At 50.7% G+C, this 27,718-nt stretch overlaps 1 protein-coding gene across 1 annotated transcript; it reads left to right on the top strand.

Moving 5' to 3' along the window:
* Positions 1 to 572: 572 nt before the first annotated feature.
* On the top strand, positions 573 to 21,524 carry c24h19orf67 (chromosome 24 C19orf67 homolog). The gene is made up of 6 exons (XM_070867411.1): positions 573 to 1,003; positions 9,568 to 9,712; positions 11,432 to 11,532; positions 13,269 to 13,457; positions 17,058 to 17,207; positions 21,272 to 21,524. The coding sequence occupies exons 1-6, from the start codon at positions 573 to 575 to the stop codon at positions 21,522 to 21,524; spliced, it is 1,269 nt and encodes a 422-aa protein (XP_070723512.1).
* The last annotated feature ends 6,194 nt before the right edge of the window (positions 21,525 to 27,718 follow it).

Here is a 27,718-nt window from a genome sequence, read left to right as displayed (position 1 = left end):
TTCTCCTCATCTCGCTCCTAAATTTCCTGCCCCTGTATCCTGAGACTGTGATCCCTTGTTCTAGACTTCCCAGCCCCGGGGAAACATCCTCCCCGCATCCAGTCTATCCAACCCCGTCAGAATTTTATATCCTTCAATGAGATCCCCTCTCATTCTTCTAAACTCGAGTGGATACAGGCCGAGTCGACCCAATCTCTCCTCATACGACAGTCCTGCCATCCCAGGAATCAGTCTGGTGAACCTTCGCTGCGCTCCCTCTATGGCAAGTATATCCTCTCTTGGGTAAGGAGACCAAAACTGCACACAGTACTCCAGGTGCGGTCTCACCAGGGCCCTGTATAACTGTAGTAAGACATCCTTGCTCCTGTACTCAAACCCTCTCGCAATGAAGACCAACATACCATTTGCCTTCCTCACTGCTTGCTGCACCTGCATGTTTGCTGTCAATGACTGGTGTACAAGGACACCAGTAGTTGACAACACAATGCCAACTTGGGTCGAGGTTGTTGGTACAAGAAGCCAGGCCGGACAATGAACTATTACTATTCAGCATTTTTTCATCACTTACAGAAATGGAGGAAAATGTTATCAATGGACACGACGTGGTGTCGTATAAACGGAAAGACAAGCTCACATGTTCCTGCTCGTTGGAGCTGGTCAACACGGAAGGAAAAGGGGCGCACTGGACAGAAGCTGAGCTGCACCAGCTGATGGGGCAGCCCACACAGGACAAGCCCAGGAAGGAGAGCCAGGTCTTCCTCCCTGCCTCGGCATACTCCGGCTCTTCAACCATCCAGGCATCACAGGCCTCCACCGTGCCGCTCGCGGCCAACAGCGCGTTCCCACCGCTGCACCAGGGGCAGGTGGAGCAGGCCCATGGGGCCCAGGACGAGGTGCCTCAGTACGACGTCACGCTGATGGAGGAGAAGCTTCAACCAATCGAGCAGCAGCTGCAGTACCTGCTGAAGAAGGCGGAGGAGTTCCAGACACACCTGGTCTACAGGTACTTGCCCAGCTCACCTTTACCTTGTTGCGTCAGTCCGTGGCTCAGTGAGCAACACACTCGCCTCTGAGTCAGAAGGTCGTGGGGTCACAGTCCCCCTCCAGAGACCTGAGCAAAATAAATCCAGGCTGACACTCCCAGTGCAGTGTTGAGGGATGCTGTATAGTCGGAGGGACGGTACTGAGGGAGCGCCGCACTGTCGGAGGGGCAGTACTGAGGGAGCGCCGCACTGTCGGAGGGGCAGTACTGAGGGAGTGCCGCACTGTCGGAGGGGCAGTACTGAGGGAGCACCGCACTGTCGGAGGGGCAGTACTGAGGGAGTGCCACACTGTCGGAGGGGCAGTGCTGAGGGAGCGCCGCACTGTCGGAGGGGCAGTACTGAGGGAGTGCCGCACTGTCGGAAGGGCAGTGCTGAGGGAGCGCCGCACTGTCGGAGGGGCAGTGCTGAGGGATGCTGCATTGTCGGAGGGGCGGTACTGAGGGAGCGCCGCACAGTCGGAGGGGCAGTACTGAGGGAGTGCCGCACTGTCGGAGGGGCAGTACTGAGGGAGCACCGCACTGTCGGAGGGGCAGTACTGAGGGAGCGCCGCACTGTCGGAGGGGCAGTACTGAGGGAGTGCCACACTGTCGGAGGGGCAGTGCTGAGGGAGCGCCGCACTGTCGGAGGGGCAGTACTGAGGGAGTGCCGCACTGTCGGAAGGGCAGTGCTGAGGGAGCGCCGCACTGTCGGAGGGGCAGTGCTGAGGGATGCTGCATTGTCGGAGGGGCGTTACTGAGGGAGCGCCGCACAGTCGGAGGGGCAGTACTGAGGGAGTGCCGCACTGTCGGAGGGGCGTTGGTGAGGGAGCGCCGCACAGTCGGAGGGGTAGTACTGAGGGAGCACCGCACTGTCGGAGGGGCAATACTGATGGAGTGCCGCACAGTCGGAGGGGCAGTACTGAGGGAGCGCCGCACTGTCGGAGGGGCAGTACTGAGGGAGTGCCGCACTGTCGGAGAGGCAGTACTGAGGGAGCATCGCACTGTCGGAGGGGCAGTACTGAGGGAGCGCCGCACAGTCGGAGGGGCAGTACTCAGGGAGCGCCGCACTGTCGGAGGGGCAGTACTGAGGGAGTGCGGCACTGCCGGAGGGGCAGTACTGAGTGAGTGCTGCACTGTCGGAGGGGCAGTACTGAGGGAGCGCTGCACTGTCAGAGGGGCAGTACTGAGGGAGCGCTGCACTGTCGGAGGTGCCGTCTTTCGGATGAGACGTTAAACTGAAGCCCCGTCTGCTCTCTCAAGTGGACGCAAAAGACAACCTGAGCTAATATTTATCCCTCAATCAACATCACTAAAACAGATTATCTGTGTCCATTATCACATTGCTGTTTGTGGGAGCTTGCTGTGCACAAATTAGTTGCCGCGGTTCCCACATTACAACAGTGACAACACTCCAAAAAGTGCTTCATTGGCTGTAAAGCTCTTTGAGGCGCCTGATGGTTGTGAAAGGCGCTATATAAATGCAAGTCTTTTTTCTTTTCTCACAGAGGTAAAGTTTCATTCTACTTTTTTGCTTTGTCCTTGAGCACTGGGCGTGTTCTGCCTCTCCCAGAAGATGAGGGTGGGGAAGGAAGAAGCGTTTAGTCATGATGCTCGTGTCATCATGGTGTGGGACAGGCTTGATGGTGCCTTTTCCTGCCCGTTGGTTTTAATGTTCATACACCTGTCGTTAGCTACTGGTGATGCACCAAATCTCCCCTGTTGGAAACTGCCACGGTATCTGCCCACCTCCGCCCCTGCCTCAGCTCATCTGCTGGTGAAACCCTCATCCAAAGCTTTGTTGCCTCTTAGAGTCGTAGAACCATAGAAATTTACAGCACGGACGGAGGCCATTTCGGCCCATCGTGTCCGTGCCGGCCGACCAAGAGCTACCCAGCCTAATCCCACTTTCCAGCTCTCGGTCCGTAGCCCTGCAGGTTACGGCACTTCAGGTGCACATTCAAGTACTTTTTAAATGTGGTGAGGGTTTCTGCCTCTACCACCCTTTCAGGCCGTGAGTTCCAGACCCCCACCACCCTCTGGGTGAAACAAGTTCTCCTCAACTCAAGTCAATATAAATTGGGAATATGCAAGTGTTCGAGAATTAGAGAGAGTAAATGTAATGTAGGACTGCTCCATGATTCGGTGTATTAATGAAGTCATGTTCAGCTTTTCAAAATTCTCATACAGGTCCTGCTGTACTGCAGCACTTTGCAATCTTTCTCCATTTAATTAATAACTTGTTCTTTGATTTTTTTTTCTGCCAAAGTGCAGGACCTCACACCTTCCAACATTATACTCCATCTGCCAAAGTAACTAGTGTCACTAAGGCTGGTAGATAATGTGATGAGCAAACTAACGGCGAGTTTAATGACGCCCGCAGTTATTAATGCATGAATTGCCCTGCAACTCGTGGCAAGGGAGAGACACGCCGGTGAACTGCAAATAGCCACAAGTTGCTGGACCTTTCGCGCTGCTCCGCCGTGACCCTGATGAAAACGACAGCTCGCCCCCCCTACCTCCCTGTGAGTCTCGGGGAATTGCTGCGTTTACACATCAATCACCCGTTAAACTCGCCGCAGAAAGTTAGGCTGGAACCTAACGGCATTAAGTACCTTTTTAATGAGGAGGTTTATGTTCCTGCATGCCACCCAACACCTCCGGCCCAGAAAGGGAACAATTTGAACTGTGGTGTCTCATTCCTGCAGGTAGTAAATTGTTGTTAGAGATTTTTAAGACCTGCTTTTCCTTTCTATCTCGTTTTCTCTCTATCTCTTAATCCAATATTTCTTTCCCTCTCTTTATTTCTCTTTCTGGACCTGATTCGACTCTAAATTCACCCTATTTCCTTCTCCACCGTTCCTATGTTTCTTTCTCAATCCTTACATTTCCCGGGTTGAGGAGAGGGACTGTCCGTCCCGTCGCTCACTGAGGATCCAGAGGCGATGGTTGCCCTTGCCACACGATTATAAGAACATAAGAAATAGGAGCAGGAGTAGGCCATACGGCCCCTCGAGCCTGCTCCGCCATTTAATACAATCATGGCTGATCTGATCATGGACTCAGGTCCACTTCCCCTCCCGCTCCCCATAACCCGTTATCCCCTTATCGGTTAAGAAACTGTCGATTTCTGTCTTAAATTTATTCAATGTCCCGGCTTCCACAGCTCTCTGAGGCAGCGAATTCCACAGATTTACAACCCTCAGAGAAGAAATTTCTCCTCATCTCAGTTTTAAATGGGTGGCCCCTTATTCTAAGATCATGCCCTCTAGTTCTAGTCTCCCCCATCAGTGGAAACATCCTCTCTGCATCCACCTTGTCAAGCCCCCTCATAATCTTATACGTTTCGATAAGATCACCTCTCATTCTTCTGAATTCCAATGAGTAGAGGCCCAACCTCCTCAACCTTTCCTCATAAGTCAACCCCCTCATCCCCGGAATCAACCAAGTGAACCTTCCCTGAACTGCCTCCAAAGCAAGTATATTCTTTTGTAAATATGGAAACTGTCATGTATCTCACACTACTGTATATAACTGTATCTTACCATGCTATACATGACTGTAACTGGATATGACCTGTAACAATAAGCATACCTTACCACCAGGGGTGCACTTGCAGGAGACACTCCATACCTGTCCCACTGAGGTATATAAAGGGCGGTCTCAGGCAAGTGCAGCACTGGAGAGCTGGAATTAAAGGTGCAAGTCCTGAGTGACCTTGACTTCAGCCTGTGTCTCGTGTAAGTCAGTACATTAGAGTCAGGACTTAACAGTGGTGACGAGTTACGGGATCACAGAATCCACAGAATGGCTACCAACAGCTCAGATGAGAAATACAATGCTGGAGACAATTGGGATGACTTTATAGAATGGTTCCAGCAAAGCTTTGTGACCAAAGACTGGCTGGGCGACGATAAGGCAGACAAGAGAAGAGCCCATCTCTTGACCAGCTGTGGCTCAAAAACATACGCTTTAATGAAAGATCTGCTGGCACCCGAGAAACCAGCAAGCAAGTCGTTTGAGGAGTTGAGCACACTGGTGAGAGACCACCTGAAGCCAGCGAGCAGCCTACACATGGCCAGACACAGGTTCTACAACTACAGACGCTGTGTGGGCCAGAGCATACCCGACTTCGTGGCAGAACTTCGGAGGCTGGCTAGTTTATGTGAGTTCCCCGATGAACTGAGGAGAGAAGTACTGAGAGACTTTTTTATTGAAGGAATAGGCCACACAGGCATATTCCAAAAGCTTATAGAGACTAAGAACTTGACTCTAGAGGCAGCAGCACTGGTCACACAGATGTTCTTGGCAGGCGAAGAAGAAACGAGGCTGATCTCTACTTCGGGTACGACAACCAACGAGGCATCGGAACAAGGGGCTCACATTGTGAAACAAACCACTACCCCCACACACAGACAAAGGCAGGAGAGCAGGCCTTCAACAGCAGACAGTGGCGCCAGAAGCCATCAAAATCAAGGGCCACATGAACGGCCGATCACACCTCATCAACCCACAATGTGAGCAATCAACAACAGATTGAGAGAAGCTCAAGGGATATCAGCCAGACGCAGCTCATCCTTCGGAAACAATGGAAACGGTCTGCGTTGGAGATGTGGGGGTAGGCACTCAACCAGGGTGTGTCAATTTCAGGATGGCGTTTGCAGAAACTGCAACTACACAGGGCATCTGGCTCACGTGCAGAAAAACAGCAGCTCAGCTGGTATACGAATTGAAAGGGTCGGAAAGCGGACCAGAAGACGGTTGGAACAGTGCACAGGACGCCAAGGTACAGCGGGTTAACACGATCAATGTCCACTGTTCTTACACCACGACGCCTCCAATTATGATGAGGGTTCTACTCAACGGTATACCCGTCAACATGGAACTGGACACAGGGGCCAGTCAATCCCTCATGAGTGTTCAACAATTTGAACAGCTGTGGCCGCACAAAAGCAACAGACCAAAACTCACAAAGATCGACACCAAACTAAGGACCTATACTAAAGAAATCGTCCCAGTCCTTGGCAGCGCCATGCTCTCAGTCACACACAAAGGGATGGTGAACCGACTTTCCCTGTGGATTGTCCCCGGGGATCTCCCAGCCCTGTTGGGGAGAAGCTGGCTAGCAGAACTTAATTGGAAATGGGATGATGTTCACGTCATGTCGTCAGAGGAACGGACCTCCTGCTCAACAGTTCTAAGCCGTTTTGAACATCTCTTTCAGCCAGGTGTGGGCACCTTCAAAGGGGCTAAAGTTAGAATCTACATCACACAGAATGCCAGACCGGTCCATCACAAGGCTAGAGCTGTGCCTTATGTGATGAGGGAAAAGATTGAAAATGAACTGGACCGGCTTCTGCAGGAAGGCATAATTTCTCCCGTGGAATTCAGCGACTGGGCAAGCCCCATCATCCCCGTCATGAAGCCTGATGGATCCGTGCGAATCTGTGGGGATTACAAGTCTACCATAAACAGAGTCTCCCTACAGGACCAATACCCGCTGCCCAGAGTGGAGGACCTATTTGCCACGTTGGCTGGAGGAAAACTTTTCTCGAAACTTGACCTCACATCTGCAAGAACTGACTGAAGAGTCTAAGCTACTCACCACCATCAACACACATCGAGGCCTTTTTGTGTACAATCGATGCCCATTCGGCATCAGGTCGGCAGCTGCTATATTCCAGCGCAACATGGAGAGTCTGCTCAAGTCCATCCCGGGGACGGTTGTGTTTCAAGATGACATACTCATCACGGGCAGGGACACCGACTCTCATCTCCGCAATCTTGAGGAAGTACTAAGTCGATTGGATCGGGTAGGCCTAAGAGTTAACAAATCCAAGTGTCTGTTTCTCGCGCCTGAGGTTGAATTTTTGGCCAGAAGGATTGCCGCTGATGGAATCCGCCGAACCGAATCCAAAACCGAAGCGATTCGCCTGGCACCCAGGCCCCGGAATGTCTCGGAACTGCGCGCCTTTCTCGGGCTACTCAATTACTTTGGGAACTTTATGCAGAACTTGAGCACGCTGCTGGAGCCTCTCCAAGTGCTACTCAGAAAGGGGTGCGATTGGTTTTGGGGGGACGCCCAGGAACACGCCTTCAATAAGGCACGCAACCTTCTATGTTCCAAGAGTGTTTTAGCCTTTTTTGACCCAGGTAAAAAGTTAGTCCTTACGTGTGATGCGTCGGCGTACGGGGTCGGGTGCGTTTTACAGCATGTCAGTGATGCGGGTAAATTGCAGCCCGTTGCTTATGCCTCCAGGTCACTTTCGCGACGGAGCGCAGGTACGGTATGGTTGAGAAGGAGGCGCTCGCGTGCGTGTACGGTGTCAAAAAGATGCACAGATACCTTTTCGGGGCCAAGTTTACATTAGAAACCGACCACAAACCCCTCACGTTCCTACTATCCGAGTGCAAGGCAATCAACACCAACGCCTCGGCGCGCATTCAGCGGTGTGCACTCATGCTGGCGGCTTACAACGACACGATAAGGCACAGACCAGGCACAGACTACTGTGCCGACGCGCTTAGCAGGCTACCCCTGGCGACCACAGAAGGGTCCGACGAACAGGACTGTGAGATGGTCATCACAATCAATGCCTTTGAATCCACAGGTTCGCCCATGACGGCTCGCCAAATCAGAGCCTGGACGACCAGCGACCCCACGTTATCTCTAGTTAAAAGATGCGTTTTAACCGGTGACTGGGCAGAGGCTCGCGATGCCTGCCCCGAGGAGGTCAAACCCTTCCATAGGCGCATGCATGAACTCTCACTACAGGCAGACTGCCTGATGTGGGGCAGCCGAGTAGTTATGCCCTTACGAGGCAGGGAGGCGTTTGTCCGGGAGCTCCACCGCGAGCACCCGGGGCTCGTCCTTTTGAAGGCCATAACCAGATCCCACGTCTGGTGGCCTGGCATTGACGCGGACTTGGAGCTCTGCGTCCGTCGGTGCACCATTTGTGCCCAACTCAGTAATGCCCCCAGAGAGGCCCCCCTAAGCCCCTGGCCCTGGCCCACCAAACCGTGGTCACGGGTGCATGTAGACTATGCGGGCCCATTCATGGGCAAAATGTTCCTCGTAGTCGTTGATGCATTTTCAAATGGATCGATTACACCATTTTAAACTCGAGCACCACCTCCACCACTGTGGAGAGCCTTAGAACCATGTTTGCAATGCACGGCATTCCTGACATTTTGGTCAATGATAATGGTCCGTGCTTCACCAGTGCAGAATTTCACGATTTTATAGTTGACCACGGTATAAATCACGTTAAGTCGGCACCTTTCAAGCCGGCCTCCAATGGCCAGGCGGAGCGAGCAGTGCAGATCATTAAACAAGGCATGCTCAGAATCCAAGGTCCCATACTGCAGAGCCGCCTGTCGCGACTGCTGCTGGCATACAGACCTCGTCCGCATTCGTTGACTGGGGTTCCCCCCGCGCAACTATTGATGAAATGAACCTTAAAGACCAGGCTCTCGTTAATCCTCCCAGACATGCATGAAATTGTTGAGGCTAAGCGTCAAAAGCTAACTGAGTACCATGGCCGAAATTCGAGGGGGAGGTGGAATGAGATAGGGGACAAAGTGTCTGTGCTAAACTATGGCAGGGGTCCCAAATGGCTTGCAGGGACAGTAACAGACAAAGAGGGAAAGAGGCTACTGGTTGTACAAATGGACAATGGCCAAACCTGCCGGAGGCATGTAGACCAAGTAAAAAGTAGATTCACTGATAACACTGAAGAACCAGAGGCAGACTACAATGTGGAACTCACACCACACCTGGTGGACAGACAGGTGGAACAATCTGAGGAAAGGGCAGTCTCAACAGACAGCCCAGGCGAGATACCAGCAATCACACCGAACAAAACAGACAGCCCAGGCGAGATACCAGCAATCACACCGAACAAAACAGGCACCAAGGCAAACAACTGAACCACAATTAAGATGCTCCACGCGAGAGCGCAGACCACCTGAGAGACTGAATCTATAAAGGCAATAAGATCTTCGGGGAGGGTGATGTCATGTATCTCACATTACTGTATATAACTGTATCTTACCATGCTATACACGACTGTAACTGGATATAACCTGTAACAATAAGCATACCTTACCACTAGGGGTGCACTTGCAGGAGACACTCCATACATGTCCCACTGAGGTATATAAAAGGAGGTCTCAGGCAAGTGCAGCACTGGAGCGCTGGAATTAAAGGTGCAGGTCCTGAGTGACCTTGACCTCAGCATGTGCCTCGTGTAAGTCAGTACATTAGAATCAGGACTTAACAGAAACCAAAACTGCATGCAGTATTCCAAGTGTGGCCTCATAAATACCCTGTACAACTGTAGCAAGACTTCCCTGCCTTTATACTCCATCCCCTTTGAGCACTGTCAGCAAGTTACAGGGCAAAAGAATTTAAGATCTGGGGGGTGAGGGAAATAGTCCAATCTCACAGGGCATGCTCTAGCAAAATTCTGGGCCATTATTGCAACGGGCTAAACAACATCTCTGGTGTCTGCCTCTTGATGGTCTTTAGTTTGCTCCCCTCCCTACAGCAGGGACCGAATCCACAATGAGGAGTTTGCCAGGGCCGTGCCGATCTTTGTGAAAACCTGCCAGCCGTACTTTGCCTACCTGGAGTCCACGGCGCGCAGTATCCATTCGGACAGGAAGCCTCTTCCCGAGTATATCCAGAAACGGGTAATGCTATAGGAGTAAGATTGTACAGCGCTTAAACAAAGGTTACAGAGCTGGTCCTGCCCAATCCCAGTGCAGTGTTGAGGGAGCGCCGCACTGTCGGAGGGGCAGTACTGAGGGAGTGCCGCACTGTTGGAGGGGCAGTACTGAGGGAGCGCCACACTGTCGGAGGGACAGTACTGAGGGAGTGCCGCACTGTCGGAGGGGCAGTACTGAGGGGGTGCCGCACTGTCGGAGGGGCAGTACTGAGGGAGCGCCGCACTGTCGGAGGGGCAGTACTGAGGGAGTGCCGCACTGTCGGAGGGGCAGTACTGAGGGAGTGCCGCACTGTCGGAGGGGCAGTACTGAGGGAGTGCCGCACTGTCGGAGGGGCAGTACTGAGGGAGTGCCGCACTGTCGGAGGGGCAGTACTGAGGGAGCGCCACACTGTCGGAGGGGCAGTACTGAGGGAATGCCACACTGTCGGAGGGGCAGTACTAAGGGAGCATTGCACTGTCAGAGGGGCAGTACTGAGGGAATACTGCACTCTCGGAGGGGCAGTACTGAGGGAGCGCTGCACTCTCAGAGGGGCAGTACTGAGGGAGCGCCGCACTGTCGGAGGGGCAGTACTGAGGGAATGCTGCACTGTCAGAGGTGCCGTCTTCCAGATGAAACATTAAACCGAGGCCCTCTGCGAATGTAAAAGTTCTCGTGGCACTATTTCGAAGAAGAGCAGGGGAGTTCCCCCCGGTGTCCTGGGGCCAATATTTATCTCTCAATCAACATAACAAAAACAGATTATCTGGCCATTATCACATTGCTGTGTGTGGGAGCTTGCTGTGCGCAAATTGGCTGCCGCGTTTCCCACATTACAACAGTGACTACACTCCACTTCGTTGGCTGTAAAGCACTTTGGGACATCCTGACGGCGTGCAAAGGCGCTATAGAAATGTAAATTCTCTCGTACGACAGCCCCAGGTTCAGTTGCCAATCTGCTGGGGCAGCAATAAGGTGCTGCAATTGTGCCTGAAGATTAGAGGGGTCTTCATTGCTGTACAGTGTCGCTGGCCAGAGGTTTGCATGTGCTGATGTCGGGTGAGGACAACAGCAACAACTTGCATTTATATAGCACCTTTAACGCAGTAAAACATTCCAAGGCGCCTCACAGGAGTGTTATCCAACAAAATCTGACACGGAGCCACATAAGGAGATATTAGGGCAGGTGAGAGGTAACGTTTTAAGGAGCGTCTCAAAAGAGGAGGTAGAGAGGCTTAGGGAGTTCCAGAGCTTGGGGCCCAGGCAGCTGAAGGCACGGCCACCGATGGTGGAGCGATTTATAATCAGGGATGCTCAGGGGGGCAGAATTAGAGGAGCGCGGACATCTCGGGGGGGTTGTGGGGCTGGAGGGGATTACAGAGATAGGGAGGGGAGAGGGCCACGGAGGGATTGAAAATAAGGATGAGAATTTTAAAATGACCATATTTTAGAGTGTAAAATTAAAAATTGGTATTGTAAAGTTCAAAAAATGTTTTTCAGTATTTTGCCCCTTGACCTTTGACACAAACCAGGCCAGCTCCAGCCCCGAGGAGGTTTTGCGCCTGGTGCTGGTTTCACTGCGTGTTGGCTCTGTGTCCACCCTCACCCTCTCACACACACCCCCCCCCCCCCCCCCCCAGGTGTCGAGTGTTGCTCTGGTCTTGGGGCTCTTGCTGCGTCCGCCTGTTACTGACTGTTTTTTCCCAGCTTCTGCAGTTCTCCCAGCAGCTCGCCTCGAGTCTGGAGCAACTCGTGCTGATGTACGCCTCATTCGGTTTCATCTCGCTGGAGGAGACGGACCCCTGCAGGTAATGAGGGACCCCGAGACCCTCTCCCGGCTCCCCCCCCCCCCCACCCTCGCCATCGCTGTCCCACGCACAATAACATCGCAATGCCAGACAGCATCAAACTATACAAAAACAGCAGCCCACCTCAAACTCCCAGGTCGCTCAGGGAGGGCAGACTGTCTGATCCGGTTGTGATCACATTGGAGTTTAGAAGAACGAGAGATGATCTTAGTGAAACATGCAAGATTCTGAGGGGGCTGGACAGGGTGGATGCAGAGAGGATGTTTCCCCTCGTGGTGGAATCTAGAACTAGGGGGCATAGTCTCAGAATAAGGGGCCACCCATTTAAAACAGAGATGAGGAGGAATTTCTTCTCTCAGCGGGTTGTAAATCTGTGGAATTCGCTGCCCCAGAGAGCTGTGGAGGCTGGGACATTGAATATATTTGAGATGGAGATAGACAGATCTTTGAGCGATAAGGGAGCGAAGGGTTATGGGGAGTGGGCGGGGAAGTGGAGCTGAGTCCATGATCGGATCAGCCAAGATCTTCTTGAATGGTGGAGCAGGCTCGAGGGGGCGATGGCTGACTCCTGCTCCTATTTCTTATGTTCTTATGATCCGGTTCCGATCTGGTCCGGTTCTGAGCCACACAGACCAGGTTAAAGGTTGTGGGCCCACGTGGAGTCGGGGGTGGTGGGGGGGGGTGGTCACAGCCCCTGGTAGTGGGTGGTGGGCGCACTGTAACTGGCCTCAGCACCTCCTCACCTTGCAAGGGAAAACGATGCAAACTCTCCTGTAATGAACCATGTGACGAGGACACGACCTGGCCTGGGTGCCCTGCCACCCACTGGTCAAATAGCCTGCTGTCTCGGCTCAAAGTTGAAGATGGGCCGTTTGGGAGAAGGCATCACGGGAGCTGCCAGCCCCATGGAACCAACCCCCGGCATAAATCAGTGCCTTCCAGAGAAGGGGGCCATTGGCGGGACGGAACCATCGCACTAACTACATTTCATAACGTGTGTGTGTTGGTCCGTCTCCCCTTGGGAACGGGAAGACAGAGAAAAAGCAACTGGGGAGAGGCTAAGAATACCACATAACACAGAAAGAGAGGTGGATACTAACTTTGAGAGATAGAACGATACACCACAGGAGGCCATTCGGCCCATCGTGCCTGTGACAGAGCGATCCAATCAGTCCCACTCCCCCCGCTCTTTCCCCATAGCTCTGAAAATAGTTCCCTTTCAAGCATTTATCCAATTCTCTTTTATTGAATCTGCTCCCACCGCCCTTTCAGGCAGCGCGATCCAGATCACAACAACTCGCTGCGTAGAAACATTCTCCCCATCTCCCCCTCTGGGTTCTTTTGCCAATCACCTTAAATCTGTGGTCCCTCTGGTTACTGACCCTCCCGCCACTGGAACCAGCTTCTCCCCATCTCCACTCCATCAAAACCCTTCATCGTTTTGAACACCTCTATCAAGTCTCCCCTTAACCGTCTCTGCTCCCAACGAGAACAACCCCAGCCCCTCGGGTCTCTCCACCTTGGGCGGCCCTCGCCCCCGGGACCACTGGTGCCCAGAATTGGACACCATACATGGGGAGAGACCTTTGTCAGTATGGATTGGGTAGAGATGATAAGCAATGTAATTACTTTTTGTCGGAGGGAGAGATGTATAAATACATCAGAGGATTCTAATCAATCTCCCCCCACCCCGCCCCACACACACCACCCCACCCCTGCTTTTCTCCATGTTCTAGTATCTGCTACTTCTACAGAGGGGAGTTCCGCCTCGGCCACTGGTTCCGCGTTTCCATCTTCCGCTATTGCATGCCCGTACCTTACACAGCCGCGAAGGAGCCAGCCATGCTCTTCAAGAAAATCCGATGGAACGTAGACATGAGTGAAGGGACGTCCGTCGGGGATGCAGCGGAACCCTGTACAGAATAGTAAGTGTGGATATCCAGGGGGGGGGAAATCGGGAATGCCCTCCCTCTGTGCCGTAGGATTATGTTGTGTTGCACCCGGAGTAAATTGTACTGTGTGCAGCTGTGAGCATGCTCACAGGTTGGTAGAGCTGTTGGGCGCGGAGGGGATTCCTGTATGGGCTGCTCCTGCACACTCTCCACCTTGCCATCCTCGTCTGCCGTCCGGACACGCCATGGCGCACCATCTTACCGTCCGGAGGAGGCGGGGGTCCCCGATGGAGGGCACTCTACGCGGGAGTCCTCCCACTCTTTATCGGGGACTTGGCCTGGAGGGTGGTGCACGGAGCAGTGCCGTGCAATAAATTTTTAAGCCGGTTCACGGACTCCCAGGCCGCCTGCAATTTCTGCGGTCTGGAAGAGTCCGTGTTCCATGTTTTTATTGAATGCGCGAGGTTGCGGCCCCTGTTCCATTATTTAAAGGGGCTGCTCCTGAAATTCTGGCTGCACTTCAGTCCCACGCTCCTGATCTTTGGGCACCCGGTGCGGAGGGGAGCGGGCAGGTCGGAGGGCCTCCTCGTAGGACTGCTCCTGGGCACGGCCAAGGGTGCCATCAGCCGGTCCAGGCAGCGGGCGGTCGAGGGGGTCGTTCAACCCGACTGCCTGCCTCTCTCCCGCGGTTACATCCGAGCCAGGGTGTCCCTGGAGATGGAGCACGCGGTGTCCACCGGTACGCTTGCGGCCTTCCGCGAGAGGTGGGCGCCGGAGGGACTGGAATGCATCATCACCCCCAGCAACCAAATTTTAATTTGATTTAAGTTGACTATCCAAAGTTTCATTTGTTTGTGTCGGTTTTAGTGCCCCCCCCCCACCTTTAATTAGGGGGCACTTGTATTAATGTTTCAACTTTAAAATAGTCCGAGCTGTTGAGTTGGGAGTGGCTTAGCCAGTCACGTGATGTTCACAAGACTCAATAAAACCCCAGCCAGTTGGGTTCGGGGGATCTACGATGGGGCAGGTAGTTGTGAGCCTGGTGGATGAACCGGTAATGCGTCGTGTGATTGTTAAACCTTTACTAATAAACCAACTCGTTCTTAATAGCAAATGTAAAATTCTTTCCTTCATGACCTCAGGATGTCCCAAAGCGCTTTACAGCCAATGAAGTACTTTTGAAATGTAGTCAGTGTTGGAATGTGGGAAACGCGGCAGCCAATTTGTGCACAGCAAGCTCCAAGCACTGGGATAATGTCCAGATGTTTTAATGATGTTGGTAAGGAAAAAGAAATGACCACGACAGAACTGCCCTCTTTGTTTTCGGAATAGTCTTATGGGATCTTTTACGTCCATCTGAGAGAGAGCGAGGGGTCTCAGATTTACGCCTCATCCGCAAGACGGCCCTTCCGACAGTGCTGCACTCCCTCAGTACTGCCCCTTCGACAGTGCTGCACTCCCTCAGTACTGCCCCTCCAACAGTGTGGCACTCCCTCAGTACTGGCCCTCCGACAGTGCGGCGCTCCCTCAGTACTGCCCCTCCGACAGTGCGGCGCTCCCTCAGTACTGCCCCTCCGACAGTGCGGCGCTCCCTCAGTACTGCCCCTCCGACAGTGCGGCGCTCCCTCAGTACTGCCCCTCCGACAGTGCGGCGCTCCCTCAGTACTGCCCCTCCGACAGTGCGGCGCTCCCTCAGTACTGCCCCTCCGACAGTGCGGCGCTCCCTCAATACTGCCCCTCCGACAGTGCGGCACTCCCTCAGTACTGCCCCTCCGACAGTGCGGCGCTCCCTCAGTACTGCCCCTCCGACAGTGCGGCGCTCCCTCAGTACTGCCCCTCCGACAGTGCGGCGCTCCCTCGGTACTGCACTTGGAGTATCAGACTGGATTTTTGTGCTCAAGTCCCTGGAGTGGGACTTGAACCCACAACCTTCTGACTGAGGCGAGGGTGCTGCCCACTGAGCCACGGCTGACATTTCAGGTTAGATGAATGTCGTGGAGTATAACTTTGAGTTACATGGAGGAATTGTGGGGTGGGGGGGGGAGGTGCAGCAGAGAGGTTAGTGAGTTACTTGGGACCCGGGGGCAGTGGGGAAAGAGACTGAGACAGGGAGACGCTGTAGAGACAGGGTGGAGTCCAACACTGAGTAGATTGCACAGGGTCTGTGGAAATAGGACAGTCGGGCAGGGACAGTAGTTTACAGATCGGATAATATCCAGTTTTGGTACCTTCTCTGTAGCGCACCATATCGAGGCCTCAGCAGGAAAGGTTTCAGTGATTTGACAATGTCCTCCTAACCCCAAGATAATTTTCCATCTTCTTGTCTCCCATCGGTTGCATTATTCTGTATAATACTGAACATAAAAAGATAGCGGTTTGATAGAATTACAGAAGCACAGAAAGAGGCCATTGGGCCCACCGTTATACTCCAGCCCCCTCCCACCCCTCTTCATCTCATCCCATCAGCACATCTTTCTATTCCCTTTCTCCCCCATGTGTTTATCCAGCTTCCCCTTAAATGCATCGATACTATTCACCTCAACCCCTCCCTGTGGCAGCGAGTTCCACATTCTCACCGCTCTCTGGGTAAAGAAGTTTCTCCGGAATTTCCCATTGGATTTATTGGTGACTATCTTGCATTTCTGGCCCCTAGTTCTGGACTCTCCCACAAATAAATGATAGCTGTGTATGTGTGTGTGTGAGACAAGGCAGTGGCACAATTGAGCCAGCAGATGTGATGGATGAAAAAACGAAACCTTATGTAACCCCCAGGATAACATTATGTACAGTTAGGTCACAGATCAGCCATGATCTAATTCAATGGCAGAACAAGCTCAAGTGGCTGAATAAGAACATAAGAAATAGGAGCAGGAGTTGGCCATTTGCCCCCCCCCCCCAGTCTATTCCGCCATTCAATAAGATCATGGCTGATCCGATCATGGATTCAGCTCCACTTCCCTGCCCGCTCCCCATAACCCTTCACTCCCTTATCGCTCAAAAATCTGTCTATCTCCACCTTAAATATATTCAATGACCCAGCCTCCACAGCTCTCTGGGGCAGAGAATTCCACAGATTCACGACCCTCTGAGAGAAGAAATTCCTCCTCATCCTCTAAATGGGCGACCCCTTATTCTGAAACGATGTCTCCTAGTTCTAGATTCCCCCACGAGGGGAACCATCCTCTCTGCATCTACCTTGTCAAACCCCCTCAGTATCTTATACATTTCAATAAGATCACCTCCCATTCTTCTAAACTCCAATGAGTAGAGGCCCAACCTGCTCAACCTTTCTTCATAAGACAACCCCTTCTTCTCAGGAATCAATCTCGTGAACCTTCTCTGAACACCCTCCAATGCAAGTATATCCCTCCTTAGATAAGGAGACCAAAACTGTATGCAGTACTCCAGGTGTGTCCTCACCAGCACCCGGTACAGAATGGCTTCCTCCTGTTCCCATGAATGCATAGCTATTGTATTTTTTAATGCATAGAATCACATAGTTTACCTGGTCTACGGGTAGCTGGTTGAGTTAGCTCACAGAGAGCTGTATTGTCGGTCGGTTGCATTGTCTCGCTGGGTTCCTCGGTCCGTCGGAGCGGCCTCCTCACTGTCTGGTTCTGTCATTTGCTGCAGTTATTTCCTGTGCTACAAGGAGGCGAGTCAGGTGATGGACAACAGCCACGCAGGCTCCAAGAGCACATCTGCCAAGAGCAGACGCCTGTGGTCGATTGGTCGCTGGATACAGGTGGAGCCTGCTCCAGGGCAACCCGATCTCCTTTGTTGGTAACTGCTGTAGATATCTAGCTCGAGGCTGCAATGAATTACAGGGCACGGACAGGACAGAGGCAGGCCATTCGGCCCAATGGGTCAGAGCCGGCGTTTACGCTCCACATCAGCCTCCTCTCCATCAGCATAATCCCGCTATTCCCATCTCCCCCCCGTGCAGTTCCCTTCGCCCCCCCCCCCCCCTGAAAATACACCCCTCTTCAACTGTCACTTGTCAGCAGGACAGCACGGGACTGGGGACGGGGAGCAGGACGCCCTGCCCTTGGGGAGAGCAGTCGGACCATTCCTGGTGCTCGCCCAAATGAAGTGGCTCCAAACAGGCACCCTGACCCGGGGGCGTCTGGTCAGTATGAAGTCTTGTATTTATATAGCGCCTTTCACGACCATCGGACGTCTCAAACTGCTTCACAGCCAATTAAGTACTACTTGAGAAGGTGTAGTAACGGTTGTAATGTGGGGAAGGAGGGGCAGCTAATTTTCGCACAGCAAGCTCCCACACACAGCAATGTGATAATGACCAGATCATCTGTTGTTAAGTGATGTTGATTGAGGGATAAATATTGGCCAGGACACAGGGGATAACTCCCACCGCTCAACAAAATAGTACCATGGGATCTTTTACATCCACTTAATACAGCAGACGGGGCCTCGGTTTAACGTCTCATCTGAAAGACGGCATCTCTGACAGTGCGGCGCTCCCTCAGCACTGCCCCTCCGATAGTGCGGCGCTTCCTCAGTACTGCCCCTCCGACACTCCCTTAAGTACTGCCCCTCCGACAGTGCGGCGCTCCCTCAGTACTGCCCCTCCAACAGTGCGGCGCTCCCTCAGCACTGCCCCTCCGACAGTGCGGCGCTCCCTCAGCACTGCCCCTCCGACAGTGCGGCGCTCCCTCAGCACTGCCCCTCCGACAGTGCGGCGCTCCCTCAGCACTGCCCCTCCGACAGTGCGGCGCTCCCTCAGTACCGTCCCTCCGACAGTGCGGCGCTCCCTCAGCACTGCCCCTCCGACAGTGCGGCGCTCCCTCAGCACTGCCCCTCCGACAGTGCTGCGCTCCCTCAGCGCTGCAGTTGAGTGCCAGCATAGATTTTTGTGCTCAAGCCCCTGGAGTGGGACTCGAACCCACAACCTTCTGACTCAAGAGATGAGAGTGGTACTCACTGAGCCACGGTTGACTCGGTGTGTCCTGTGAAGCGCCTTGGGACACTTCACCACGTCAAAGGCGCTAGATCAATGCAAGTTGTTGCAAGTGCTCCAACTGTGGGGGCGGGAGAGATTCCCTTGAGCAAAGCCACAGCACAGTGGAGCGATAATCGTAACAAGTAAATGTTTGTTGGGCATGTGCTGGGACTGTATTCAAACATAAATCCGGCTGAGGAAGTTAGAGCAGCAATACAGACAAGATATCTTTAACCGCCATGTGTCATATCCAATCCCATTCATCAAACTTTGTCCCAGAGCTTCCTACAGAACATAACTTTAATGCACATCAATGTTTCTCAGGACAGAATAAATCAGTCCCCAAAGTGCTAGTACAAGACACTTAGGTTCTGCTGTTATACTAGTGGAAATATGATCATATCGTGTTGTGTAATGGATAGTTACTGGGTAAGGAAATGCTGTTAGACAAGTGCCGGATCTGGAGACACTCCAAAACAAACCCTTGGATAGTGTCGAGCTTATCACCAGCAGCCCAGACATCAACTGTACGCACTTCTCCATCACTGAAATCTTAAACCACTTCCACACACATTTCATGGCTTTTATTCCATGCGAGTGCACAAGAGAAAGGCAGCAGTGAGTCAGTCTACAGAGGGAGCACGGGAGGGGTGGGAACAGAGAGTGCCATCGACAGTTTAACAGTTTGTTTTACAATCACACATTGTGGTGATAGAACTTGAATTTCGATAGCACCTTTCACAACCACCGGACGTCCCAAAGCGCTTTACAGCCAATGAAATGCTTTTGAAGTGTAGTCACTGTTGTAATGTAGGAAATGCAGCAGCCAATTTGCACACAGCAAGCTCCCACACACAGCAATGTGATAATGACCCAGATAATCTGTTTTTGTTATGTTGATTGAGGGATAAATATTGGCCCCAGGACACCGGGGAGAACTCTCCTGCTCTTCTTCAAAATAGTGTCATGGGATCTTTTACATCCACCTGAGGGCAGGCGGGACCTCAGTTTAATATCTCATCCGAAAGACGGCACCTCAGACAGTGCAGCACTCCCTCAGTATTGCCCCTCCAACAGTGCGGCGCTCGCTCAGCGCTGCCCCTCCGACAGTGCGGCGCTCCCTCAGTACTGCCCCTCCGACAGCGCGGCGCTCCCTCAGCGCTGCCCCTCCGACAGTGCGGTGCTCCCTCAGTACTGCCCCTCCGACAGTGCGGCGCTCCCTCAGCGCTGCCCCTCCGACAGCGCGGCGCTCCCTCAGTACTGCCCCTCCGACAGCGCGGCGCTCCCTCAGTACTGCCCCTCCGACAGTGCGGCGCTCCCTCAGTACTGGAATGTCAGCCTAGATTTTTGTGCTCGAATTTGTGGAATGGGACTTAAACCCACAACGGACACATGTACCATACCACGGTATATTATCACAGGACGCCCTCTTCATCCAGTTTTCCCTTCTCTTTCCTCCCAAAAATCAAGCCTACCTGGGTATTTAATGTGACAGTTGCATTAGAGAAATGGATTGTTTTTTAGGGCTGCTGGTTGGGAAGAGGGAGGGAGGGAGGTGAGAATATACAACAGTAACACTCAAGTAACGGAATGCAAGAGTTGTTCAAAACAGCAAAGGCAACTTTAATTACTAATCGCACAACGGGAGCTGAAGGGGCTTCTCCTCAACTTCTGGCTCCACTTCAGTCCCACGCCCCGATATTTGGCCGGCCGCCGCGGTGGGGGGAGTCGGAGGACCTCCTCATAGTTGGCTCCTGGGCTTTGGCCAAGGTGGGCCTCCGCAGGTCCAGGCTGGATACGGCTCATTGGGTCGGGGGGGGGTGGAGCTAATCTGGCTGCCCGCCTCTTCTGCGGTTCAGGTGTTTGCCCGTGTGCGCCTAGACGTTCGATCCACCTCCCTCCGTGACCGGTGTGTACCCCAGGGACTGGACTGTGTGGTGGGTGCGGGAAAAGATATTTAAGTTATAAGTTTCCTTTGCTTTAAGTTTATTGGTTGCACCGTTAAAAAAAAAACAGGTGGCGCTGTGTCAGGGTTTTTAAGCTTGATGACAATGAGGCAACCGAGTGTCTCCTTATCGTTTTAATTAACACATTGGTGCTTCAATTGTACTTCATTTTATAAAACAGCACCTCCCAAACCCGCGACCTCCATCACCTAGCAGCACAAGGCCCATGGAACACCATCACCTCCTCATCATCATAGCCCCTCGGAATCGAGGAAGACTTGCTTCCACTCTTAGCATAAGTTCTTGGGTGGCTGAACAGTCCAATACGAGAACCACAGACCCTGTCACAGGTGGGAGAGACAGTGGTTGAGGGAAGGGGTGGGTGGGACAGGTTTGCCCCACGCTCCTTCCGCTGCCTGTGCTTGGTTTCTGCATGCTCTCGGCGACGAGACTCGAGGTGCTCAGCGCCCTCCCGGATGCACTTTTTCCACTGAGGGCGGACTGGTCTTTGGCCAGGGACTCCCAGGTGTCAGTGGGGATGTTGCACTTGATCAGGGAAGCTTTGAGGGTGTCCCTGTAACGTTTCCTCTGCCCACCTTTGGCTTCACATTCCCCTCCAACTCACACACCGCACTGACTTAAAAATATATCGCCGTTCCTTCATCGTCGCTGGGTCACAATCCTGGAACTCCCTCCCTAACAGCACTGTGGGAGCACCGTCACCACACGGACTGCAGCGGTTCAAGGCAGCGGCTCACCACCACCTGCTCAAGGGGCAATTAGGGATGGGCAATAAACGCCGGACTTATCCACATACCAGGAACACTTTTTTTTAAAATAAAAGTCCTTCACTCTGGGATCGTTTATCCCTGCATGGAATCGGTTTGCCCTACAGAACCAACATGTTCTCTAAAGCCACCCCATTTTTATGGTTTCAGGTTTCTGTACAAGCAGCCCCGGGGCGACTATGAGCTCCTCGTCACCATCGGCTTCGAGGAGCCGACGCAGATCGCCGCCACGGACCTCCTGGTGGACATTCTGATGAGCCAGAGATCGGCCGATCTCTCCGGGACCTGCCTCTCGAAAGCCAAACAGTTCTCTTACCTGCAGCTCCAGGGTCACCCTGACCTCCCCTTGTCTGCCTGTCAGCTGGTCACAGCCAGGCTCAACTCAGAGGCCTTTGCCACTTAACCCATCCTTCCAGCAGAGGGTTCCAGTCCGAATCCATCCCCAGCCATGGACTCTTTAGGCAGGGGTGTGACTGGGAAGGCAGAATGTCGCACCTTAATACCAGCTCCCTGAGCAAAGCACAGTTGAGTTTATGCACTTTGGTACAAGGTGAAATTTCAAAAATTAAAATTGTTTATTCTAACCAATTTATCATGTGTGTGCGTGGAGGGACACAAAATGAGGCTGCAAATGACTTTAAAATGCATAGCCCATTATAACACATGAATTAGCAGGAGTTGGCTATTTGGGCCCTTGCTCCTGCTCCACCATTCAATATCATGGCTGATTCCACACCTCAACTCACCCTCCCGATCCCCATAACCCCACTTCCAAAAATTCAGCGATCTCAGCCTTGAATATATTCAGAGATTCCACATCCACAGCCCTCTGGGGCAGAGAATTCCAAAGATTCACCCCCCTCTGCATGAAGAAATTTCTCCTTATCTCAGTCATAAATGGCCAACCCCTAATCCTGAGACTGTGACCCCTTGTTCTAGACTCCCCCAGCCCAGGGGAAACACCCTCCCTGCATCTACCCTCTGACACCCCCTCAATCTTATGTACAGGGGAACATTAGCTCTTTGTGAAGCAACTGACCAGAATGGTACTAATGCTTTCTGTGCAGTGAACACTTGCAAGTATTATGAAAACTCTGATCAGATGTAATGTTAGGGCTAGGTGGCAGAGGAGCTGGGGTAGAGTGGCAGATGAAAACTTGCAGCTAGATTCAGTTTTGTTGTGGTATTAAATAGTTTGTACATTTTTTTCATACAGGAGGAGGATGGAACTGCAGGCTGAGACACTGCACACTGGTATTCCATCCCACTGCACTTGTACCAAAATTAGCAAGTATACTTAGAAACAAACTGAACCGGGCAGTTTGTATTAGTATACAATAAATGTTTGACTTACTTTGCCCAGGATGCAAATAATCTGACACAGTACTTAAGAAAATCTTTTATTTTCAACCTTCACAAAATCATGCAAGGGAAGCCCCATATCATTTGCTAAAGGTAGATAGAAACACACACAGGAGATAGTTCCAAAAGGCTATTTGAAAAAGAGCTGGAGGGTGGAATTAGTCAGCGACTAAGAAGAATAAAGCATTTTCTCACCCTTCCACAAGGCAGGTTAGTGTAAGGTGGTTGAGTTACAACTTACTTTCTGGGCTTCAGCAGTTAAAGCCCACAGTTGGTTATTGTTATATATACACACACTTCATCAGGCAACCAGCTTTCACGTGTAATCAGGACTCTGAAAAGCAGCAGCTTACATGCATGTAGGAGCAAACATTTCCCACACCAGTGACTGGGGCGTTGGGTTGAAAGGATATTGTTACAGCAAGCTGAAGCGAGAGTCAAAGGGCAATAGAATTAGAGCTTGCACCTACATCTACCAAACCAAATACTAGCACAACCGAGGCTGCGTGCCCCTTTTAGGGAGATGTTAGATCAGGCCCCTCTACATTCTGGCATAAAATTTAATCCATTCTCAGCATAGGGGTGACCCTTGTGCTCCAGAAAGCAGGCTACCTCAAAGCACAGTAGTGGGTGGTGAAGGTATTCCTACAATGCAAGTAAATAGGGAGTTTCAGGATTTTGGCCCAGTGATGAAGGATGCAGGGGGACTAGGAGGGAAAAGGAGAACTGTTAAGAAGTTGTATGATGGAGGAAAGTTAGGTGACTTTTGAAGTTTGATCTCAACCAGCATAGCCACTTAATGCAGGCAAATTTGTGTGTGTTATAAAAAAAGGCAGATGCCCTAGGGAGTGGAGATTAAAAGGTTCCCTCTTCCCCCAAGCTCTCTTTGCTGGTCAGAAGTGTGGTGATATCAGCAGCTGAACCTGGTTGTAATGCCACAGACCAGAATTGGGGGGGGGGGGGGGGGGTTACCTTAACATAGGAGGCAATGTTTAAAAAAAAAGCAAAAAATTGGAACTCTCCCAGCTGTTTGATGTTGACATTCAATTTTTAAAAAAGTTAAAACCCTTGTGTAACATGTTAAGGGATAGGGAACCAAGGCAGGTAAATGGAGTTAAGACAGAGACTAGCCCTGAACTAATTGAATGGAGGAAACAGGCTCGAGGGGTTGAGTGACCCAGGTCAGCAGTTGGAATGCACAACAGGGAGGAGGCTAGAGTCGTGTAACCAGCGCACTCAGCCTCCAGTTAAAGACAGGAGGTAAAGAAAGTGCAGCATTGGACTGTAGGAATTAGTGTGTAGGAACTGTTGTGTGATGGCCGAGTGTTTTAGTACAATGTTTGATGCCTAGCTTTGCTAAAGTTACCATTTGCTGGGCTCTCCACTGACTACATGATGGCCACAATCTTGCCATTACTGAAACACCACACCAGCAAAATTCAGGCTCTTTACATCAGCCCAGCCGTTTGATAGTTCAGTTGCAGCTTTCTTTAAAAATATTAGGTATTCATTCAGCACTTGATTCTAAGCCTCAAATGGTTTTATCACTCAGGCAAACATTAATTCAGTAACATTGCAATAAGCCAGTTTAAGTTAAAGGCATCAAATTCTTCAATGAACCACAACAGAATGCGTTGGGGTGATGACATGATTTGCAACAGTTCAAACAGATGCACCCAGGCAGTGTCACAGGCAATAGGGCTCATTAAATAAAGCACTGGTGAAATTGGCAATATTTGTTTGCCAAAACAAAAAGCAGCCATCCAAAATCAGTCAGATTGAAGCTAGTTGAGTATTTAAAAACTTTAGCTGCATCTTATATAAACAAAATCAGTCTCCAAAATCAAGTTACAGTTAAGGTAGTGAGTTGCAAGTCTTTTGCCTCTCTAATCTCTCCTGCCTGCCACCCAATCACAGACCTTCCCTTTTGTTCTCCCCTCCCCCTTTGTGCTCAAGAATCTGTTCATTGCAAACATTTGCCAGTTCTGACAAAGGGTCATCGACCTGAAACATTAACTGTTTCTCGCTCCACAGATGCTGTCTGACCCGCTGAGATTTCCAGCATTCTCTCAGATTCCAACATCTGCAGTGCTTTGTATTTCTGTTTTTATATATTGTACAAGTATTGGACACTTTTCAAAGTCTTGGTTGTCCTCTATGGCAATATCCAAATTTCTGTAAAGCTTTTCTACATCAAATACTTGGTGAATTTACATACATTCTCCTGGGATATTTTTGAAACCAGAAATTCATAACTAAACCTGCTTCACCATCCATACAACATTAAAAAAAAAAAATCAGATCTGTGCCACATAAAATGTCAGCAACTTTAGTCAACACATCTAGAGGCAGCCAGTCCTGTAGCAGTGGGAGCAATGTACACCAGTCCTGTACCAAGTACCCAGTGAAATTCTCCTGCAAATGCACAAATGATCAAGAATGGGTGCTGCATCCCTTCAGACCAGCACTTACTGGTAATTCTCGGAAGTACAACTCCAGCTCATTAAAATGGGAAGCATTATTTCAGTACCACACACACAGATGTGATAATTGGACACTGGTCTATACTCCTTGGTTCAACAGTAAATCTAAAGGCAATTTGCAGGAAGCCAAGAGTGTGGACACTTCGTACAAGAATCAAATTATTAATTCTTGGTATGTGGACATAGTGAAAGTCAGCATTTATTGCCCATCCCTAGTTAGTGCAGAATGAGGGGTGATCTCATTGGAACATACAAGATTCTGAGGGGGATTGACAGGGTAGATGCAGGGAGGATATTTCCCCCGGGCTGGGGAGTCTAGAACCAGGGGGTAGTCTCAGGAAAGGAGTCGGCCATTTAGGGCTGAGATGAGGAGGAATTTCTTCACTCAGGGTTGTGAATCTTTGGAATTCTTTACCCCAGAGGGCTGAGGAAGTGGGGTCATTGAGTATATTCAAAGCCGGGATAGATTTTTGGACTCTAGGGGAAAGGAGGGATATGGGGATTGGGCAGGAATTGAGGAGAGGTCAAAGTTCAGCCATGATCTTATTGAATGGCAGAGCAGACGCGAGGGGCTGTATGGCTGACTCCTGCTCCTAATTATGTTCTTGCATTCAGTAATGAGACAATGGCCTTCTTGAATTCAAAGTTAACTGAAGGATGTTGGATTGTGCACTACACTGCCTCAGAACAGCAAAGAAAGTTTATCCGCTGATTTATGGACACAGGTCCATGAGGACATTGAAGAATGTACAGCACATCCAACATGGAGTTGGTAAAATATTTTGCAGAGCAGATTATATTGAAAGTGCCTACATACTGTTAGATCCAAGAGTCCAGGCTGGTGTCCAATTTTAATATTGGAGTGACAGTACTGGAAATCATTATGCTTTACAAGTGTGATACCACTCAAGATGTTCTGACATCTAGTCACTGAATAAGCTCATTGCAGCCACAAATTGAGAGTTCAAAGCAAGTCAGCATTCAATTTGGAGTTATCCATTCAAAATATGGCCCATCCAACACCTCAATTCTGATGTAAATTGGAATAGCTGCCATATTCAGGTATTGGGACATTCCAGCTATACTGGTTGACCCGAGCTGTAGACTAAAATCAAGGATGGCAGCAGTTTAGGAGGAAAAAAAATGACTTGCCTACAGTATTAGTTTACTTGCATATATGAGGCTGTGTAAAAAGGTTTATTTATAATATAATATATGGTTCCTGACATACTTGTATAACACACTGCAAAAAAGGACACTTGAATCCACTTCATTCACACTGGCATCTCATTTGAAAAATTCCACCTTCTGTGCCAAGTTATTTTGAAGATGCATACACAAACATACCTTCCCCCACGTACCTCGAGACAAACATCCTTCATGTGTGACTAGACTAACCAAGGAGACCTGTAGGTGTCCAAGCACATGTCAAAGCTTCCGAACCATTCCAGTGTTAAGACAATTACAGCACCAGTCACAAACTTTGAAGTCTGCACTTGTAGCCAAAAAGGAGATCCTGTTCTTCAAATAAGTAGACATTGCAACTTCCCTCTGGCTAGTTTTCAACTAGTTAGAGCTCCACTTCAAATAGGAAGATGCATTTGTATTTAAGTAAGCTGGGTGCACAGCCAAGACTACTCTTAAAATAGCTAGATGATCCTAAATATTAAAAAATATTATACACACCTCAGATCTTGCTCATTTGGTAGACTTGTTCAAAAATGACAAGGTTTTTGGTTTTAAAAATTGTATACTTTTAAACCTGGCATTTAGGAGCTTTCAAATAAATCTCAGACTGAAAACACAGCCCACCCAAGCTGGGACATTGGAGAAGTTACAGGAGGGGCAACCTTCTATAAAAAAAAACATGTTTGTCAGCAACTTCTGGCCAGTTTTAAATAAAAACTGGCAACAAGGGGGCAGATAAAGTGTGGAACATTTCACATTCAGGAAGTTCTTGGCAGATTATGTATCCAGGCAAGTTTTTGACAGCTTGTTAAGCTACCTGAATGCATTTAAAACAAAATGGATCAAAAAAGCAAGAGAGAGAAATGCAACATCGAGGTTCTCATCACAACAAATTTGCTGTTTTCCAGTCATCTTAGACCTGGAAGTTAGAAGCTTATGACAACATTGAGGAATAGAAAGTATCCTCTTCTCAGCTCAGTCTTTGAAGGCTCGTCATTGACCAGTGATGTAACCAGCATGACCATCTTCGTGATCTATGCATAAACCCTCACAAATGGTGTGGCATCACATCTGGATGACTTGCAATATTAATCTGACCATCTGATCCTAGACTGCGGCTGTTACAGGCAAGAGCGTACAAGCCAGGGGCAATATTTTAGGTTAATGATGTGTCTCTAATTCCACCACTGTCCATTCCCCTTGTGAGGAGGAGATGTCTTCAGGAGAGAAGCTGGTGACAGACGTGATACTGGCTGTGGAGTCGTCTAATGGCGATATAAGATCTGTCCATTTGCTCAATTCAGCTTTGTCGACCGTTACCTTGCTCTGCAATATGACCCCGTCTCCGGACAGAAGCAACGTCTGGTTAATGAGTTGCTGTACCACCTCCACGGGCTCGATCGGCAGGGTCAAGATCTTCTGGCCGGGGTCTTCAAGGAGTTCGAGACATCGCCAACCTGGCTTCCGAAGCTGCTCCTCTTGCGCGTAGACATCTTCCAACCTGCTCTCCTCGCCAGTCTCGGCCGCTTCGACTTCATAGATGGTGGAAAGGATGGGAGTCAGC

Source organism: Pristiophorus japonicus, chromosome 24, assembly GCF_044704955.1.
Source record: "Pristiophorus japonicus isolate sPriJap1 chromosome 24, sPriJap1.hap1, whole genome shotgun sequence".
NCBI classification, from domain to species: domain Eukaryota; kingdom Metazoa; phylum Chordata; class Chondrichthyes; family Pristiophoridae; genus Pristiophorus; species Pristiophorus japonicus.
This window is presented reverse-complemented; position numbering and strand designations above follow the sequence as displayed.